The 21025-nt window shown below is 42.5% G+C and overlaps 1 protein-coding gene across 5 annotated transcripts in view; it reads left to right on the top strand.

The window, feature by feature from the left end:
• ADPGK (ADP dependent glucokinase) overlaps positions 1–21025 on the top strand; it is a 31123-nt gene that overhangs the window by 5849 nt on the left and 4249 nt on the right. For all 5 annotated transcript variants that reach the window (XM_014780898.2, XM_004421782.3, XM_087428668.1 and 2 more), the window contains 5 exons: positions 2237–2462; positions 5968–6030; positions 12947–13067; positions 18146–18342; positions 18999–19097. In XM_014780898.2, coding sequence (XP_014636384.1) covers positions 2237–2462; positions 5968–6030; positions 12947–13067; positions 18146–18342; positions 18999–19097 — 706 coding nt within the window. The remainder of the gene's footprint in view (positions 1–2236; positions 2463–5967; positions 6031–12946; positions 13068–18145; positions 18343–18998; positions 19098–21025) is intronic.

Raw genomic sequence — 21025 nt, 5'->3', positions numbered from 1 at the left:
TTGTAAAACTTAGAAATATATCTAATGAAAAGTAAAATTTCTCTCCCTTACCCCAATCTCATTTCTTTTAGAACTTGTGGCCGGCCCATGGTGTAGCGGTTAAGTGCACGCGCTCCGCTGCTGGCGGCCTGGGTTCGGATCCCGGGCACACCCCGATGCACTGCTTGTCAGGCCATGCTGTGGCGGCGTCCCACGTAAAATGGAGGAAGATGGGCATGGATGTTAGCTCAGGGCCAGTCTTCCTCAGCAACAAAAAAGAGCAGGATTGGCATGTATGTTAGCTCAGGGCTGATCTTCCTCGCAAAAAAAAAAGGGGGCCGGCCCCGTGGCTTAGTGGTTAAGTGCGCGCGTTCCACTACTGGCGGCCGGGGTTCGGATCCCAGGCGTGCACCGACTCACCGCTTGTCCAGCCATGCTGAGGCCGCGTCCCACATACAGCAACTAGAAGGATGTGCAACTATGACATACAACCATCTACTGGGGCTTTGGGGAGAAAAAGGAGGGAAAAAAAAGGAGGAGGATTAGCAATAGATGTTAGCTCCGGGCCAGTCTTCCTCAGCAAAAAAAGAGGAGGATTGGCATGGATGTTAGCTCAGGGCTGATCTTCCTCACAAAAAAAAAACTTGCCACCATTAATGATTTGGTGTGTTAATTTCCATATCAAGAGATTTTTAATGGAATGTGGGATCTACAAAACAAAACAAATGAACAAACAAAACAAAACAGAAACAGACTTCATAGATACAGGAAACAAACTGGTGGCTGTGGGCCAGGAGGGTGGGGGGACAGGTGAAGGAGGTTAAGAGGTATAAACTTCCAGTTATAAGATATGTCACGGGGATGTAATGTACAGCATAGGGAACATAGTTAATAATGTAATAACTTTGGTCACAGATGGTAACTAGACTTATCACAGTGATCATTTCATAATGTATATAAATACTGAATCACTATGATCTATACCAGAAACTAATAGGATATTGTATGTCAATTGTACTTCAATAAAGTAAAATGAAAACTGAGTGATTTAAAAAAAAGATTTTTAAAGGAGACTAGAAGGGAAGCATTGTAGGTATGTATTTTACACTAAAATTCAAACCATTGGGCCTTCTCTGTTAATAATTTTCCCTCTGGTTTCAAAGCTGCTCGGAATTAACCTGGGAGCCCAGCCACCCTTACCACCAGGAGCTGTCTCGGTTGGCCTGCTGTGAGCCCTGCTCTTCTCAGAGGCTGGGAGCTGCTTACGTGGTCATCCAGCCCCACTGGCAAGAATGACATCCCCAATAGGCAGAGGCGAGAATAAAGATGACCTTGGGGGTCAGAAAGACTTCATCTAGCTACCCAAATTATTTGGCCTTTCTCTTTTAAGGGATGATTTTTAGCGAAAAAACACTGAAAATATAAGCCGGAACTTTTCCATGCACACATAGGAGAGGCCATGCCAGATAACCTTAAAACTTCATAATTTCAGTAGAAGAGCCAACCAGGAGATGCAGCACTGGCTTCTTACAGCCCTTTAAAGTTCCTGGATCAGTCCAGTGAACACCTGCCAAGTGATGAGCTGTTACAAGGCTGCAGGTGTACCTAAGTCTTTAAGGCACTACTCAACTCGAAGAGTTTCAACTGGGAGTGTTTAGACATTTAACTGTTTAGTGTATCTTACCACCATCTTAATATGTCTTTCGAGGGAAGGTATCTGATGTTTGGCTTTTGACCAAAATTTATATTTTGCTTACTCTGCACCAAACAGTGCTCCTAAGCATATATTAACTTATTTACTCTTCACAACAGCTTTATAAGTTAAATACTCTTATTATATACCATTTTACAGATGAGGAAACTGAGACACAGAGAAATTAAAGTGATTCACCCAAGTCACAGAGCCAGTGTGAATCCAGACTATTTGGCTCGGCCAGCATTTTCTCAGAAATGCTATATTTATGTTTTCATGATAGCTTTGTTCTGAAATGCTGAGCACTTGTCCTCTCTCTTTGTAACTAATGTAAAAGTTTGCCACACTATTGAAGAGTCCTGTGTTCTGATCCTAAGACATACATCCAGATAAAGTAATCTTCCTTCTGCCATATGCTGTTTCATTTCTAGGTCGGGTTTCAGTTCCGCTTCATCTATTTTTCTTTTGGAATACAGTTCTCGGAACATTTCCCTGTTAAATGCAGAGTAGCTGCCCCCGTGCTTCTGCTTTCTTTCATAGTGTCTCTCCCCTCCTTCCTTCCAGAGTCAATGCATGTGTGGATGTAGTGCTCTCAGGGGTGAAGCTCTTGCAGGCACTTGGCCTGAATCCTGAGAATGGGAAAGATCACAGCGTTCTGCATTCAAGGAATGATCTAAAAGAAACCTTCGTTCACTTCATGGGGAAGGGAGCAGCTGCTGAGCGCTTCTTCAGCGATAAGGAAACTTTCCATGACATTGCCCGGATTGCGTCAGAGTTCCCAGGAGCCCAGGTCTGTTTGGTTCACCAGTAGTAAACTTAAGATAGAGTGAGAAAAGATACCTTTTTGTATGGTTCCTAGAAGCAACCAAGCAACTTTTTCCTCCAGTTGGCTGCCAGAGGATGATTGTTGGGAATCCAGTCCTGCAGTGTTTTCTTTTTTTTGTAAAACTGTGTGTCTGATTTCCATTAACTCTGCTATTTCTACTCAGTTCAATTCAGCCAACAATTATGAAGTGTAATTACTAAAATTTTGGTTCTGGTTCATCCACTAACTCGTTCTTTTTCATGTTACCCAAGTTTAAGGTAGGAAAGGTATCTACTCCTAACTTGTTGGGGTATTGCTTGTGGCTGATAACTGGCAGTAGTCTTAATATGGCTGAGTCCCTCCTCAGCAGGAGAACAAGGCCAAACCCACAGAGAACTAGTTTTAGCCTTTGCCTGGGAAAGGGGGAACTGAGTCCTCACCTCTGCTCTGCAAGTCCAGAGCAAGGCTTCTCAACCCCAGCACTACTGACGTTTTGAACTAGATAATTCTCTGTCGTGGGGGCTGTCCTGCACACTGTAAGATGTTTGGTAGCATCTCTGGCCTCTACCTACTAGATGACAGTAGCACTCCCCCTCTTCTCTAGTTGTGACAGTTGAAAATGTCTCCAGACATGGCCAGATGTTTCTAGAGTATGGGAGAGGAGGGAACCAAAGTCACTCCTGCCTGAGAACTGCTGGTCTAGATTGGTGGTTCTCAGACCCGCTCGCATCAGATTCACGGAGGGGTTATTGAAACACAGATTCCTGGGCCCTGCTCCCAGTTTCTGGTTCAGTGTATGTGGGATGGGACCCAAGAATTTACCCTTCCAGCAAATTTCCTGGTTATATTGATGCTGTTGTTCTGAGCACTTTGTTTTGAGAACCACTGGTCAACAGGGTAGACCCTGTCAGACTTAGAACTTAGGCCCACCTGGTGATCATAAACAAAGCCCTGGGGCCTGCATGGTCAACACTTCCTCAAGGCTCAATGGAGTGACAGGCAGTGCTGGGGCTGGAGACCCAACTGTGACTCTCTGAGGACTCTGGAGCCCTCAGCCCAGCACACCCCCTGCTCCCCGTGCCCTCCCATCTCCTGAGGCAAGTTTTGGTGGTTTGTTTAAGCATCTCTCCGCCTCACCCCATCCCACCACCAGTTCTTTTTACTCACGTAAAGTCTTCCTTTGGCTAGTCATCAAATTCTGGGTGTGGTTCTCACTAGGGAAGCTTTTAATGCCACTTTTAATTGGTACCTTTCACAGGCCATTCTTTATGATCATTTTTATTTTGATAACTTTTAAGATTTTAAAGTTTTTTTTCCCTTTGAAGCTGCCCATTTGAACATTAGAAATGGGCACAGGCATTACCCAGCTGAGTTTCTAAAGGAAAGAGCAAGCTGTTAAAATTTCAGTTAGTCATTTTGACAGCTGAGCTCGGTAAGATTCTGATCTCTTATGAAGGAATCTTAGTTCTAACGTGATGACAAGTCTACTGCTTAAAAGTCTTTGTGATCATGGTAGTTAAACCACCAATTTGATTTTTATTGTATTCTCTTCTGCCTTGATCCTGCCTTTTGTTTCATAATGCAAAAAAATTTCTACAGAAATTTTATCTAGCTTTTAGATCATCCAAATCATTTCTTAACATTATAAAACCTAAAATGTGTTATTTTTCTTACACTAGAGTAACACTTCATTTCGTGCCTTTTCAAACTCTCTTAAACTATAAGCCCCGTGGCTTAGCAGTTAAGTGCACGCGCTCCACTACTGGCGGCCAGGGTTCGGATCCCGGGCGTGCACCGACGCACCACTTCTCCGGCCATGCTGAGGCCACGTCCCACATACAGCAACTAGAAGGATGTGCAACTATGACGTACAACTATCTACTGGGGCTTTGGGGAAAAAAATGGAGGAGGATTGGCAATGGATGTTAGCTCAGAGCTGGTCTTCCTCAGCAAAAGGAGGAGGATTAGCATGGATGTTAGCTCAGGGCTGATCTTCCTCACAAAAAAAAAAAAACCTATAAGGCAGATTGACTGATAAACAGCAGTTAATAACTATTACAGGAAAACTCTAACATCCACTTCATAGACTCTTAATACTTCCCCCAAGATTTTTAGTAAATTCTAGCCATCATAGTTAAATAAAAAATTAAGGCTAACGTGTTAAAAGGCCAAATTTCAGCCTATGTATCAAAGAAAGTTTTAAATTTATCTATAGGTGGCTGTTACTGTCCCACCTGAATCCTGTGATTGGTTGACACAAACCTTGGGATGAAAGTGATATCTGGCATCTAGAATTGAATTAGATTGATTAGTCTGTGCCTCTGCGTGGGGCTGAGGACTAGGAAGGTGAGGTGGTAGCATTCCACCCAGGCAAGACTATTGATGAGGATTCTCAACGTTCATAACGACATCAACCTTATGTCCTACTTCTCAGGTTTCCAAGGCATGTGAATCCGTTCTTAATCAGCAACAAGGTATACTAGCCTTGAATTACCTGCCTCCTGCTATAGGTCGTAGGCTGAGAGATGTGGTGTTTAGGAGAGAACATTGCCCATTACTTTTAGAATTTACTCCCAGGGAAGCCTTTATATTTCCTACTGCATCAGTGTGTTTCTTCCTTTCTCAAAATTTAGCAACAGACATTTACTGAGCGATTACTGATAGAAGAGGATCGTCCCTGCCCTGAAGGAGCTAGACTTGTACTCAGATGATAATAGCCTAAGTGGACAAGGCCTGCAGTAGAAGTTTGTTCAGAGTATAGGAGTAGCGAGGGATCCATAATCCTGTCTGGGAGGGGGTTGTGGAGGCTGAGGGGCAGTAGGGAAAGAGGAACAGAAGGCACTGCAGAAGAGGTGACGCTGCAGCTGATTCTTGAGAAGTGATCAGGGATTTGCCAATGTATGAGAAGGGGCAGGCGTCCGAATCAAAGGAAACGGTGTGCTGAAGGCACAGAGACAGAGAGGGAGGCCGACTTGGAGAGCTGCAGGCATGGCGTGGAAGGGAAGAGCAGGAGGTGAAGGTAGAAAGGAAAGCAGAGGGCAGATGAAGAAAGGCCTGCATGCCTCACTTAAGAGTTGGACTTCAGTTATATACCTATTCAGTGATTTTCAGGAGGAGAGTGAAATAATCATATACTCATTTTAGAAGGATTACGTGTAGAAGATAAGATCTATCCACACTTCTCATGTTTCTTTTATCTGCTCTGGCTGCCTGGAAGCTCAAGGCCAAATTTGATCTACGGTTAACGCAATTATACTAATTTTCATGTTAGTGTATTTGTTTTCTTCGCCTTTCCTTATAACTCACTGTCCTCACTGTATGGGGTTAATGTTTTTATTAACCTTATCTGTCTGTCCTTGTTGTAAAGTCATCTCAAATTTTTCTTGGAAAAAAATGGACTATAAATTAGTTCAATAAATTAAAACATTATTAAGCTTGGGTAACATAGTTATGCTAAAACACTGTCTGATGACCTTGAACTGTTTTACAGCACTATGTAGGAGGAAACGCAGCTTTGATTGGACAGAAACTTGCAGCCAACTCAGATTTAAAGGTAGGTCAAATTCCCAGATTAAAACCTGTGCCTTTCACTAGTGTTTCAATAATTTTAGGAGCAAGAATGAATGTCTGTTCCTTGATACAATTTATGGACCACCTACTATGATACAATTTGTGGACCACCTACTATGTGCCTGACCCTAGGCCTCTTGTTACGAGGCAATATAGTAGTAATAGGAGAGGAGTAGTAGCTAATGCTTTCCGAGTGCTTACTTTGTGCCTGAGAGTGTCTTTAATGCTTTACATAGATTATCTCATTTAATCCTTGCAACAACCTATAAGGCTAATTGGTACTGTTGTTGGTACTGTTATTGTCTTGCTTTCCACATAAAGCTTGAGGCATAGAGAAGTTCACAGCTAGTAAGAAATGGAGCTTTCTAACCTAGGACCCTAGAGTTCACGTTCTTAAGTACTGGATCATGTAATGGTTAAGAGCATGTGGGCTCTGGAGTCAGTACCTGAGACTGGGGATTATACAGTGATGAGAGAACATGTATTTGGCGAGCTGGATCCAGAGTGTTGAAAAATGAAGGCCACCAGATGGGGGTCAGTAGGGAAGTGTCTTCAAGTCTTAAACCATTTGGTTTAAGTAGAATTAAAAATTACTGCTATGTTCAGAATAACATCTGAGTAAGAAAGTTCTTTTGCTACAAGTGGAGTAGGTCTGAGGGGAGAGGCCAGCAAGGAGGTTATTGTTGTCCTGCTGTAAAATGATTAAGGTTTGGGTTAGAGCAGCCAGGAGAAGAGAAACTTATCTATCTAAAGTCTACCCAAATGCAGTCACTTCGTGCTAGACCATACATGGGGACAAAGAAGATAAATTTAAGATAATCATAAAGATGATTCTGGAATAAATGAACTTGAGAAGTGCAGGATAGATGTGGCTACTGATGATAGAGAAAGGGAACCATAAACAGTCCTCTAGTTTGGGGGAACCAGTCTGAAAATAGAAATATGGGTCAGGGACACAGATTCAAAAGCCTGGAGATGGACCCAGAAATACTGATAGATGATCAGCTGTTTGAGGGGAAAAAATTCATATGGAGCCACACTGTACACCAAGAGATGGATGTGCTTAAATGTGGAGAGCATATATAAAGTGTGAACGTTCACATTTTAATAAGAAAGTTCTCATGAAATTTTAGGGGGGAAGATACAGATTTTTTTTCAGTCATTATCTTTTTTTTGTGTGTGTGTGAGGAATATCAGCCCTGACCTAACATCTGTGCTAATCCTCCTCTTTTTTGCTGAGGAAGACCAGCTCTGAGCTAACATCTATTGCCAGTCCTCCTCCTTTTTTTCCCCAAAGCCCCAGTAGATAGTTGTGTGTCATAGTTGCACATCCTTCTAGTTGCTGTATGTGGGACGCGGCCTCAGCATGGCCGGAGAAGCGGTGGGTCGGTGCACACCCGGGATCCGAACCTGGGCCGCCAGTAGCGGAGCGCGTGCACTTAACTTCTAAGCCACGGGGCCGGCCCTCAGTCATTATCTTTATAGATAGTAATTAACTCCCAGATAGAGAAGATTAGAAATTCCAGGGCTGACCTTCAGAAATATTACCAATTAATGGATAGAAGAAAAGAAAAGATCAGTCATAAGCTCATTAGAGAGAGCCTAGGCCCTTCCCATCAGAATCCTGGGTGTTTGTGTGGGTCCCTAAAAGGCTGCCCTCCTGCCCCCGAGAAGTAACTCTGGCCTCTGGGAGGATGACACCCTGGAAGTACTGGGTGAGTATAAGATTGACCTTTCAAAACTGACCTCCCCTGGGACCAACATTTGCTATTGGTCTTTGGAGAAGCTGGGCCTGGGACCAGTCCCATAGAAAAGCATTCTGGTAAAACAAGTCTGGCCTTGATAGGAGCTTGAGGAGAGAAAAGGGATTTCTGTTATTCAATCCTCATGGCAGTCTAATGAAGTAAGGTATTATCACCCTTTTAAAGATAAGAAAAGAGGGGCCGGCCCCGTGGCTTAGCGGTTAAGTGCGTGCTCTCCGCTGCCGGCGGCCCGGGTTCGGATCCCGGGTGCGCACCGAGGCACCACTCCTCCAGCCATGCTGAGGCCGCATCCCACATACAGCAACTAGAAGGATGTGCAGCTATGACAGACAACTATGTACTGGGGCTTTGGGGGAAAAATAAATAAATAAAATCTTTAAAAAATAAATAAATAAATAAAAAAAATAAATAAAAATAAAGATAAGAAAAGAGGTCCAAAGAGGTTAAGTAACATGTTAAGAAGGTCATGTAGCCAGTAAATAATGGAGTGAGGATTCAAACACCACACTCTGCCATGACTTCACCACCCTATACTGCTCTCTCAGAGATTCAGTTTAACAGGCTGAAATTCTTCTCAGCGTGGACAGAGTGATCATCAGAGAATGACTAGAGATTAAGGACTAGGTATTTTCCAAAGGTAATAATAATAGCTAACACTTACATAGTTCTTACTGTATGACAGGCACTGTTTTAAGTCCTTTACATTATATATTAACTCATTTAATCCTCACAATATCCTATAGGGGAAATCCTATTATTATTCCCATTTTGTAGGTAGGAAAAATGAGGCATGGAGAAGTTAAAACTGTTCAAGGTCACATACCTAGTAAGGAGTAGAGCTGGGATTTAAATCCAAGTAGTCTGTCTCCAGAGTCTATACTCTTAATGACCTAAGACTCATCAACATAAGCTATATTATGTTTCAGAAATAGACCCTGGTGAATATAGCAAAGGCAGATTTAGTGGAATAGTGAAATAGAAGCCAGATTGCAAGAGGGGAGCAGTGCCTTTACAAAATATATTTGTGGAACTTAGCCAAGAATTGGGAGTAGATGTTGGATTTTCTCAAATGCTGCTTCTACATCTATTGAGATGATTGTATGGTTTTGGTTTTTTAGTTTGGTATGTCGTCATTACATTGATTTTTCAAATGTTAAACCAACCTTGCCTCCCTGGGATAAACCTTACTTGCTTCTGATGTAGTATCTTTTTTATGTATTGTTAGATTCAGTTTACTAAAATTTTGTTTAAAATTTTTACATCAATTTCCATGAGGGATATTGGTCTGTATTTTTCTTTTCTTGTAAGTCTGTCTGGTTTTGGTCTCAGGATAATACTGACCTTATAGAATGAGTTGGGAAGTATTTAATTTTTTTTTTTTTTAGTTTGTATAGAATTGATATTATACCTTCCTTAAATGTTTGTAGAATTCAGCAGTGAAGCCCTCTAGGCCTTGAGTTATTGATGTGGAAAGATTTTTAATAACAACTTTGATTTTTTTAATAGATATAGAGAAATTCAGATTTTCCATTTCTTGAATGAGCTTTGGTAGTTTTATCTTTCAAGGAATTTGTTCATTTCCTGTAAGTTGAATTTATTGGCATAAAATTAATTATAATATTTCCCTATCCCTTTAAGATCTGTAGTGATGTTATCTCTCTCTTTCCTGATACTGGTAATTTATGTCTTCTTTTTTTCTTGATCAGTTTGGCTAGAGGTTTATCCATTTTATTGGTCTTTTCAATAAACAAGGAGCTTTTTTTCATTGATTTTTCTCTATTGTTTTTCTCTTTTCTATTTCATTGGTTTCTGTTTATTTTGAATTTAACTTGCTCTTCTTTTTTCTAGTTTCTTAAGGTAGAAGCTGAGGTCATTGATTTGAGACCTTTCTTGCTTTCTGATATAGGTGTTTCTGCTATATAAATTTCCCCGTAAGTACTGCTTTAGCTGCATCCTACAGATTTTGATACATTATGTTTTTATTTTCATTCAGTTCAAAATGCTTTCCAATTTCCCTTTGATTTCTTGAGATGGGCTACTTAATAGCCTATCGATGAACTATTTAGAAGTATGTTTAGTTTCTAAATATTTGGGGGTTTCCAGATATCTTTCTGATATTAATTTCTATTTTAATTTTATTTATGCTTCTCTAACTCCTATTAAATTTATTGAGATTTTTTTATGGCCTAGAGTATGGTCTATTTCGGTGAAGTTCCGTGTGCACTTGAAAAGCACCTATATGCTGTTGTTTTTGGGTGGAGTGTTCTGTAAATGTCATTTGGGTCAAGTTGGTTGATAGCATTTTAGTCTTCTTTATTCTTACTGATTTTCTGTCTACTTGATTTATCAATTATTGAGAGAGGGGTATTGACATTTTCAACTATAATTATATCTATTTCTCTTGCAGTTCAGTAACTTTTTGCTTTGTGTATTTTTAAGCTCTGTTAATAGGTATGTAACTGTTTAGGATTGTTACATCCCTTCATGAACTGAGCCTTTTATCATTACCAGGGGTAAAGAAAAGCATTTCATAATATTCCAGTTTTCTTTTGATTAGTGTTAGCAGATATGTCTTTTTCCATCCTTCTGCTTTTAACTTATTTGTGTCTTTATATTTAAAATGTATCTTTTGTAGGCAGCATATACTTGGGGCTTGCTTTTTAATACACTTTGACAATCTCTGTCCTTTAATCGGGGTATTTAGACCATTTACATTCAATATGATTGTTGCTATATCAGGTTAGGTTTAAAGCTGACATCTTGCTGTTTGTTTTCTATTTGTCGTCCACCTCTTTTATCTTCCCTTTTTCTCTTTTTCTGCACTCTTTTGGATTATTTTCTATGATTTCATATTATCTTTCCTGGCTTATTAGCTATAATTCTTTGTTTTGTTATTTTAGTGGTTGCTTTAGGGTTTATAATTAGCTTATCACAGTCTGCTTTCATGTGATATTACTATACCACCACAGAGAATGTGAGAACTTTACAAAAGTGTGCTTCCATTTCTCCCCTCCCATCTTTATACTATTATTGCCATATAGTTTACTTCTACATATGTTACAAACCTCACACTATGTTGTTAATATTTTCTTTAAACAGTAATTATCTTTTAAAGAGATTTAAATAATAAGAAAAAGATGTTATGTGGTTATCCAGAGTTACCATTTCTGGTTCTCTTCATTCCTTTGTTCAGACCTGTGTTCCCATCTGGTATCATTTCCTTCTGCCTGAAGCATTTCCTTTTTTTTTTTTTTTTTTTGTGAGGAGATCAGCCCTGTGCTAACATCTGCCAATCCTCCTCTTTTTTTTTGCTGAGGAAGACTGGCCCTGGGCTAACATCTGTGCCCATCTTCCTCCACTTTATATGGGATGCCGCCACAGCATGGCTTGCCAAGCGGTGCGTCTGTGTGCGCCCGGGATCCGAACCGGTGAACCCCGGGCCGCTGCAGCGGAGTGTGCACACTTAACTGCTTGCGCCACTGGACTGGCCCCAGTGAAGCATTTCCTTTAACATTTCTCATAATGCAGGTCTGCTGGTGATGAATTCTGTCAGATTTTGTATATCTGGAAACTTTTAAGGTAATTTTCTGGGGCGTTTGTAGGGCTTACTCAGTTTTTTTCTGTTTCTTAGGGATCACTGTCCTTTGTTGCCCAGTGTCCACATGTTTTGAAAATCATTGTTTCATAAATTTTATCTGTTTTTTTGTTTTATCAGGCAGGAGAGTAAATCTGGCCCTTGTTATTTCATTTTGGAAGCTAAAGTTCTGGCCACAAATTAAAGAAAAGAAGTACAATGGCAGGGGCTAGCCTTTTCAGAATTGGCAAAGAATAGGCATGTGTCAAGGCAGAAAGGGAGTAAGTCAAGGGGAGGGAGGTCTATTTTCACCCAGAAGCTGGGATTCCTTAGATACGTGAAAGTGCCTCTGTACAAACAAGCAGTTAATTAGCAAGTTAAAACGCCTTTTGAAGCCTCTGGGTGCAGCATATTAAATCTGAAATAGTGTTGATCGTCTCTAGGGACTTTCCTTTAAATCCCAGTCCAAACCTTCATTGTTCAGTGGTTTTGAGTCTGTTAGCCTAGCTTTTGATTGGGGTCCTGGGCTGGCGTGGCAGAAACAGCAGCAAATGTGAAATAGCTTCTAGAAGGGCCAGGGAGAGGCCCAGGTTGGAATTGTAGGTTTTGGAAAAGTTGCATAGCACCTCCCCCCAAACTTTCTGAATCGAGGTGCTCTTTAATTCGCATATGTGGAAGGCTATCCTGTTCACATAAAGCCTGATCCCACAAATTAGGTCACCTGGTTGTGGAGGGTATCGTGATCCTGAGGCTCTTTTCTATACCGTGTACAATTCAAACAGAATTGTTTTCATCTGGCAACTTTGAGCAGCTAACATCCCCTATTTGTTTGCCCACACGGGATGTGAGTAAAGGAAAGAGAGAAAATGGTGTATGGTGTATCTTAGTGTGCTTGGGCTGCCATAATAACAAAATGCCATGCACTGGGGGGGCTTAAACAACACAAATTTATTTTCTCACAGTTCTGGAGGCTAGAAAGTCAAAGATCAAGTTTGCAGCAGAGTTCAATTTCTGGTGAGGGCTCTCTTCCTGGCTTGCAGACCACTGCCTTCTCTGTGTCCTCACATGGCCTTTCTTCAGTGGATATGGTAGAAAAAGAGATCTCTTTCTTCCTTTTCTTATAAGGCCACCAATTCTATTGGATTAGGACCCTACCCATATGACCTCATTTAACCTTAATTACCTCCTAAAAGCCTGATCTCAGAATACCACACATTGGCAATTAGGCTTCAACTTATGAATGTTAGTAGGACACAAACATTCAGTCCCTAACAGGGTGTGTGGGATTCAGCAGCTATATAGGTACCTAACATGTGTGCCCCATGTCTTTTGTCAGCCTCTCATTTCTGGGTACATTGTGGCCATACCCTCCAGAGGCCTAAGCCCTGGTAGTAGCCCCTCTGCTACATACTTCCTAACCACAAGCTTTCAAAATTAGATTTGGATTCCAGTATTTTGTTGAAATGAATAGACATGGCCTGGATGTACCTTTTCAGTAACTGTACATATTCCATGGGAAAAGGGACAGGTCTCCTGATAGATTTCGAATTGCTTGTCTCCAGGTTCTTCTTTGCGGTCCAGTTGGTCCAAAGCTGCATGAACTTCTTGATGACAATGTATTTGTTCCACCAGAGTCACTGCAGGAAGTGGATGAGTTCCATCTCATTTTAGAGTATCAAGCAGGTAAGAGAAATGAGTAAGTAATGGTGTAAGACTGGTCAGGGGACTGTGTATTGTCACTTGGGATGTGACTGTGCTAGAAATCTATCTTAGTAAATTGGCAGGATCCTGTTCTTGCCATACCAAAGGTTTTCTGACCCCTTGGTTCTACTGAGCTGATACTGCCATTGTCTCAAGGAAAAGTGATAGAGTATTACAACTTGCAGAAAAGTCCCAGGTCTGCAAACATAATTGATCTGAACCCAAGAGAAATCAGGTTGTAGGAAAGCAGGCATCATGAATAAAATGAAAATATGTTAAAGATGCATATATAAAGTTTTTCTTTGTTACTCAGAAAAGAGAAGAGCAGGTAACATCTGCTCAGCTCTGTGCTGGATTCTGCCCTAGGCCTTTCTGGCCAACTGTTCCAAGCTGCTTAGGATTGGTTCCAGGCCTTTGGCAAACTTCCTTTGAAGCATTTTATTCTCCCTTGGGTGTGTAAGTAGGAGTGTTTTGTAGTTAACAACACGTACATTATTTCCCATTATATAATGTTCCAGTGTTTATAAATCCAAATCCACCCCATCTTACCCGAACCCCAGCAGATTTTGTTATACAGACTAGAAATCTGATTTCTGAGAGAATCCTAAATACCTAAATATATTTTAATTCTGTTTATTTGATTCCCTATATTAGCTGTTGTACCTTTCCTCTGCTCATACTCAGACTCTTGAATTTCTGATTCGATGCATTATTAATTCAAGTTAAAGACTCCAGCATCTAAACTGACTGATTGGTACCTTAAAGCAGTACTTACTTAGTACGCTTCAGTGAACTGCTTCCAAGTCAGACAATTAAGAGAACCGCACCTGCTAGAGTAATTAACTTTAATGTAAGATAGGAAATATAGTGCTTCTTGAAAATTATGCCTTTCTCTAAGTACAGAAAAGGAATTGTTTCTCATTTCTGGTTCTCTTTAGGGTGCTTACTGGAATCAGTTAGGAAGGGCAGGGTCTGAAAATTTGGGACAGAATGTTGAAGCAGGCGATTCACATTTAATGATACACAAGTTTTGAGTTTCTCTCAGTTTTTATTTCCCCAAGTCGGAAGTCAGAGTGACAGTTCTTACTGCCTGAAGATTGTGGTAAGGATTAAGAGGTTAGTGTGGCTGAGCACTGTGAGCTCTTTAAATGAAGGGCATGAACGTGACTGTTGACTGGAAGAGTCTAGAATAGCTAAAGGTATGCCTTGGAGGTGCTGCTGCTCCTGCTACCAGTTCCAGATTCGTCTCACTTCCACCCTGCTGGCACTCACATCATGAATGCGGGACCTTTCTGGTTCCTGGTTTCTATCATTTTCCCTGGTGACCGCAGAGTAGAGAGACTGGTTTCTTTAACGAGACACAGCTGTTGACAGCTGTGACTCGTATGTAGTTAAGAAGACAGCATAGCTTATCTTGAAAGGAGATTGTCTCTATCCTTGGATTTATAAGCTTCACACGTCAGTCTTTCTTTTCTATGCCTTATTTTCTTAGTACAAAGCAGTGGCCTTCCACTAAGCTTTATGTGAAGTTACATTTTCATCAGCCCCTGGAGGGAACCTAGTCTGATGGCAGCAGGCCTTGGGTCAGCTCTCTTAACAGAAATCCATCCCCAGTGTCTTTCTGACCTAGATGGATAAATTCCCAGAGAGGATTTGTCAACTTTTTTCCCCTCCTTCTCTCCTACAAGACTTCCCCAGAGAAGTTTATTTTCAGGGTTTGGGCTGGGGATGCAGTGAGTCACTTCATAGGTTTTGCTGACTTACTGGCTGAAGGGTGGGATCATAAATTGAGAGAAGAGATCATGTAAAGAAATAAATTCAAAGCTTTGTGAGGAAAGAGGGGCATTGACTATTATTATGGGCTCACTGTGTCTGAGTTTCAGTCGTTTTGCTTCTCAGGCCACTCCATCAGTCCTGTGTCCTGTGGAAACAGGCAGTGTAACTCCTTGTCTTTGCCTTGCGGAAGCTGTTTATTTTTGCCTCTCTTACTTTTTCCTTGAAGAAATTATTTTGATGCTGTGTGGCTCTTCTCTCCTAGGTTAAGTTAGGCCGTGCTTCTTAGCAGCTTCACCCTTTAAGGGTCCGTTCCAGGTCTTGCCCAATGGAGAACACTAATGTCATGTATTTTTACCATTGTACAGAGTCTTATTAATTGGGGAAACGTTGGATTTGGAGTTCACACCCATATTTTTTGTTTTCATGGGCATTTAAGTCATTGGTCTGTTCTCTTGTTCACTTGTTCTTTTGCTAATTCACTCACATTATACTCCAGGTGCAATGTGAGGCAGTAGGAATATGATGATAGAAGACGTGGGCCCTGCCCTTGGCTCACAGTTCACTGCAGGAAATGGACTCTTGAACAAATGATTGCAAAATCATGTACCAGGTCCTATAACAGGGTACAGCAGTGGCCCCAGGAAGGAAGTAATTGAGTTTGCTTGGTGGTGGCAGAGTTAGGAAAGGCTTCATAGGGGAGGCCGTCCTTGTGTTGGGTCTTGAGAGACAAAGTCGAGTTGGACTGCTGCAGTCAGCTCTGTGAACCACCACTGGTTATTTTCTTTGGACAAATGGTAAGACATGGGCCAGCAGTTAAGAAAAGAGTGTGGTGTTTTAACAAATATAACCGTTGTAGCGGGGTTTAGTAAATAGGTAATGTCTTTTTTTTCTGCTTTCATAGATTTTTATACAAATAACCCACATATAAAAGGTTTTTCAGAGGAATGGATTCAGTAAAGCTGAATTCAAAGCAAAGGAAGGATGGGTTCTCACAGCCTGGACACCTGCTCTAGAGTCAGCCCTCCACACTCAGCACACATGCAAGTGCTCCCCACCAGGGGGCAGGGCTTCTGTCTGGAGAGGCCATTGTAGAAAGGAGGAAGCAGGTTGCTGACTGCAGTTGGCAGATCAACCTGCAGGATGAGGAAGCCCTGCTGTGGTTTGTCTGCCTTGGGGATAAACTTTCTGTGGGAATATCCAGTAAAGATAGTGTAGGGGAGGAAGACAAATCCTCTACCCTCTGCATCCTTCTGGCTGGGTATGAATTAAATTGACATGAGACAGAATAACAGGAGAAAATCAAACAAAGCTTTATAACATGTATACATGGGAGACACTCAGGAAAACTGAGCAACTTGCCAAAATGGCTGAGGTTGTCACCTTAAATAGCATCTTCAGCAAAAGACAAAGGAGGGTGTTGGGGGTAGTGGTTTGGGACTTCAAAGGGGAGGAAGGCAATTCACATGGAGATGGAAAAGCAGATGTTTGGGAAACAGAACTGTGATAAGAATGGGCTTAGCAAGGACCCTCCCAGTCTGTCAATACCCAGAGTTATTTATGGTGATGGCCTGTCCTGGGGACAGGCCTTTTATCTTAAATTCTTTTAGGCAGTTAGGGGCAAGGCCAAAGTTTCTTTCAGAGTCTTTTGTTCTTAAAAATAATCAAGCCAAGGCAAAGAGACACATTTTGGGGTAGCCAATTCTGATTCCTCACAATAGAGACCAGTGAAAAACTAAATTTCAATGTATGGACTTTAGTTTTATAATTGGGACAAATCCTGTATGTGGAGGGAAAGCTGTGTAAGCCTGGATCACAAATCCTTGCCCCCAAGTCTCTGGGAGCATGTCCATGCTGGTGGTGACTGGCTCCCTCTGGTGCTCAGTGGGGAAGGCCTCATTTAGGAATTGCCCTAAGCAGTAGCCCTTAGACTGATTGATTTCAAGATTTTCAGGTCTTTATGGAGAAGAATGTGAGTTCTGCATGGTAAAGTCTCCGACCATGAAGCTTCACCAAGTGACCTCGGAGAGGGCCTCCTTGTCACCTTTCCTGCTTTAGGACTCACAGCAATAGCACACTCCTTTTGAAAACTTGGCAGCTGTGGGGTCTTAATCGGTAGTTCTTTACCTGACTGCACATCAGGCTCTCCTAGGGTGGGGCCTTGCTACCTGTACATTAAAAACTAGGTTCCCCAGGAGATTCTGATGCATTGCCAGTGCTGAGAGCCCCTCCTATAGATGTGCACAGACTCCAAACTCCTTCCCCACCAGAAGACCCAACCAAGAATGGATCTGGCCCCCCCCCCCCCCCCCCCCCCGCCTGGATCAGATTAGCAGCTACTGAGTAGGCACTCTATGCAGGGGTTTGTGACAGGTGCCAAGGGAATCAAAGACATACAGTATTCCCTTTAAAGAGCTGGCAGTCTGTCTGGGGAGATGTGGCACAAATGTGTGAAAAGTTAAGTAATGATATAGGTTTGAATACTGTTTCAAAATGGTGGAAGAGATAACTCAAAGCAAAATGATTAGTCACCAAACCATGTAAAGGAGAGTCTCTGTGGATGCTCAAAGTGGTGAAAGTGCAGCCAGGCTGGAGCAGTCAGCAACCATCTAAGGAGGAAGTAACACTTGAACTTGTTCTTGAACAGTCATTATTCCAAAGCAGCTCATTCAGAGGAGGCTTGAGCAGCCAGAGACTCTTACCTTCTGGATCAGGTGCCCGGAAACCACCAGCGGGCAGCAGGGAGGAAGAGGTGCAGTCAGCTTGACTCTTGGAACTTCAGCCTCCCTAGGTCCCAACTAAATGAAAGGTGCTCAGGGTGCTGCTATGAGGTGGAAAGTGCTTTGAGAAAGGCAGCATGTCTGTATTCAGGGACATGCATGGTATGCACCATGTGCTGCTACCTGGAAGTCATGCTCCCACTCTGACTGGGAAAGGACACTGGCATCCTCTGTTTGAGAGCTCAGTGGACAGTAGAGCTTTCCTGGGACTCGAGGGGAGCTAATTGCCAGCCCCTCGACAAAGGCATACAGTATAGCACCCATACTGTGTTTCTGTGTTTTTGTTGGGTTGGGGTTGGGGTTTTTGGTTTGTTTGTTTCTTTACTGACCACTGTCCTCCTGGATGCGATGCCATGCTTATCTTCAGCCATTGTAGCCAGGGTCCACTCAGCCAGAAGCCAGCCTGCCCAGAGCCAAGGCTCCAGTGAGGCCCCTGCAAGCCCCCCACAGCTAGGAGACTTAAAGCCTCTTCCTTTTCTTCCCATTGTGTTGACTGGGCTTTTCTAGGGGAGGAGTGGGGCCAGTTAAAAGCTCCCCATGCCAACCGATTCATCTTCTCCCACGACCTCTCCAACGGGGCCATGAATATGCTGGAGGTGTTTGTGTCTAGCCTGGAGGAGTTTCAGCCAGACCTGGTGATCCTCTCTGGATTGCACATGATGGAGGGACAAAGCAAGGAGCTCCAGAGGAAGAGACTCTTGGAGGTAATAGCACTGTTACAGAATTTCACAGATCTCAGCTAGTGTTTTGCTTCAGATTCCTGCCTCTCTTGCTCTCTGCAGCTTGTGCTGCCTTGTCCTTGGTCCTGGCCTCCCCAGGGCTTATCATGGCAGCTGGCTCTGAAGCCTGCCTCCTACTCCAGTGAGGCACCTCACGGTATTCTTTCGGGCACAGGCAGTGGCTTGAGTAGGACAGGTCAGAACATCTTCTTGCCTGAGCCTCTGCATCCTGTGCTAAAGTGAACGTGGCTGCAAGCTGCGGTGTTTGTAGTTTGTGTCCTCTGTGTCATCTGTACCATCTCACTTCACATCGGCTGTGCTGCGGTTCCTGCAGATTCTTACAGCAGTTGAAGCCGCCTCCTCAGTTTAGGTCCCCAAGAATAGGCTGGCTATGTGAACATACAGGGGCGGGTCTTTGTGCTCTCTGAGTCTATAACCCCAGCAACTCTCTGCAGAACTGAATTTTCCCTGTTGGGAAAAGCATCCCTCGTCCACAGAGGCCATGGCGACCCACATGGCGTGGAGCTTTCATGAGGATGCAAAGGCAGTGACAGGAGGCATTGACTCTCAGGACCTGATCCTTCCCTCTTGCCTGACTTCCTTCTATTTCTAATGGCAATGCTCTCCTCTTCTCTTTGCAGGTTGTGACCTCCATTTCTGACGTCCCCACTGGCATTCCAATTCACCTAGAGCTGGCCAGTATGACCAATAGGGAGCTCATGAGCAGCATGGTGCTTCAGGTAACCACACGGGCAGCACGTGGGGCCCTCTTTGGTCCTGACCCTCATGGGGTCTTGCAGAGAAACACCTTTGTCAGGTGAGACTGGCTCACTGAGATGTGGATGTCCTGTCACTCAGACCTAGGTCCACGGACATCCAAATAAGGAGCCAGAACTGTTCTGGAACAGGATCTCCTTCTAGGTTAAAAATACGGCAATGTGACTGATGGGTTCTTGGGTTGTGTTTCTCCTTCTGGAATGGGGAAGTTAGAAATGAATGGCTTTTGCAGTAGAACTTAAGGGAGAAAACTGAAGTCCAGCTTAGCTGCTTTCAGTTGAACTCAAGAAGCTCGGAGAAAGAAAACTTTGGGTGAGCTTCACTCCCTCACCACCAGGCATCCAGGTGTTCAACCCCTGCCTTTGGACAGCAGCAGTGATTAGATAAATCCAAGAGTGTGATACTTTTTGTTTGTTTGTTTATTGCAGTAACATTGGTTTATAACATTGTATAAATTTCAGGTGTACATCATTATACTTCTGTTTCTGCATGGATTACATCATGTTCTCATGTTCACCACCCAAATACTAATTACAGTCCATCACCACACACATGTGCCTAATTATCCCTTTCGCCCTACTCCTTCCCCTCCTCCCCTCTGGTAACCACCAATCCAATCTCTCTCTATGTGTTTGTTTGTTGTTGTTATTATCTACTACTTAATGAGGGAGATCATACTGTATTTGACCTTCTCCCTCTGACTTATTTCACTTTGCATAATACCCTCAATGTCTATCCATGTAGTCACAAATGGCTGGATTTCATCGTTTCTTGTGGCTGAGTAGTATTCCATTGTGTATATATACCAAATCTTCTTTATCCATTCGTCCCTTGATGGGCACTTAGGTTGCTTCCAAGTCTTGGCTATTGTGAATAATGCTGCAGTGAACACAGCGGTGCATGTATCTTTACGCACTGGTGTTTTCACATTCTTTGGATAAATACCCAGCAGTGGAATTGCTGGATCGTATGGTAGTTCTATCCTTGATTTTTTGAGGAATCTCCATACTGTGTTCCATAGTGGCTGCACCAGTTTGCACTCCCACCAGCAGTGTATGAGAGTTCCCTTCTCTCCACATCCTCTCCAACACTTGTTGTTTGCTGTCTTGTTAATTATAGCCATTCTGACGGGCATGAGGTGATACCTCATTGTAGTTTTCATTTGCATTTCCCTGATAGTTAATGATGTTGAACATCTTTTCATGTGTCTATTGGCCATCTATATATCTTCTTTGGAGAAACGTCTGTTCAGGTCTTTTGCCCATTTTTTAATTGGGTTGTTAGTTTTTTTGTTGTTGAGATGTGTGAGTTCTTTATATATTTTGGAGATTAACCCCTTATCAGATGTATGGTTTGCAAATATCTTCTCCCAATTGTTAGGTTGTCTTTTCGTTTTGTTGATGGTTTCCTTTGCTGTGCAGAAGCTTTTTAGTTTGATGTAGTCCCATTTGTTTATTTTTTCTATTGTTTCTCTTGCCCAGTCAGACATGGTGCTTGAAAATACGTTGCTAAGACAGATGTTAAAGAGTGCACTGCCTATGTTTTCTCCTAGAAGTTTCATGGTTTCAGGTCTTACATTCAAGTCTTTAATCCATTTGGAGTTAATTTTTGTGTATGGTGTAAAGTAATGGTCTACTTTCATTTTTTTGCATGTGGCTATCCAGTTTTCCCAACACCATTTGTTGAAGAGACTTTCCTTTCTCCATTGTATGTTCTTGGCTCCTTTGTCGAAGATTAGCTGTCCATAGATGTGTGGGTTTATTTCTGGGCTTTCAATTCTATTCCATTGATCTGTGTGTCTGTTTTTGTGCCAGTACCATGCTGTTTTGGTTACTATAGCTTTGTAGTATATTTTGAAGTCAGGGAGTGTGATACCTCCAGCTTTGTTCTT

This window comes from Ceratotherium simum, chromosome 3 (assembly GCF_057802395.1).
Source record: "Ceratotherium simum simum isolate JZ-2026a chromosome 3, ASM5780239v1, whole genome shotgun sequence".
Lineage (NCBI taxonomy): Eukaryota > Metazoa > Chordata > Mammalia > Perissodactyla > Rhinocerotidae > Ceratotherium > Ceratotherium simum.
The sequence above is the reverse complement of the archived record's forward strand: the minus strand, read 5'-3'. Positions and strand labels throughout refer to the sequence as shown.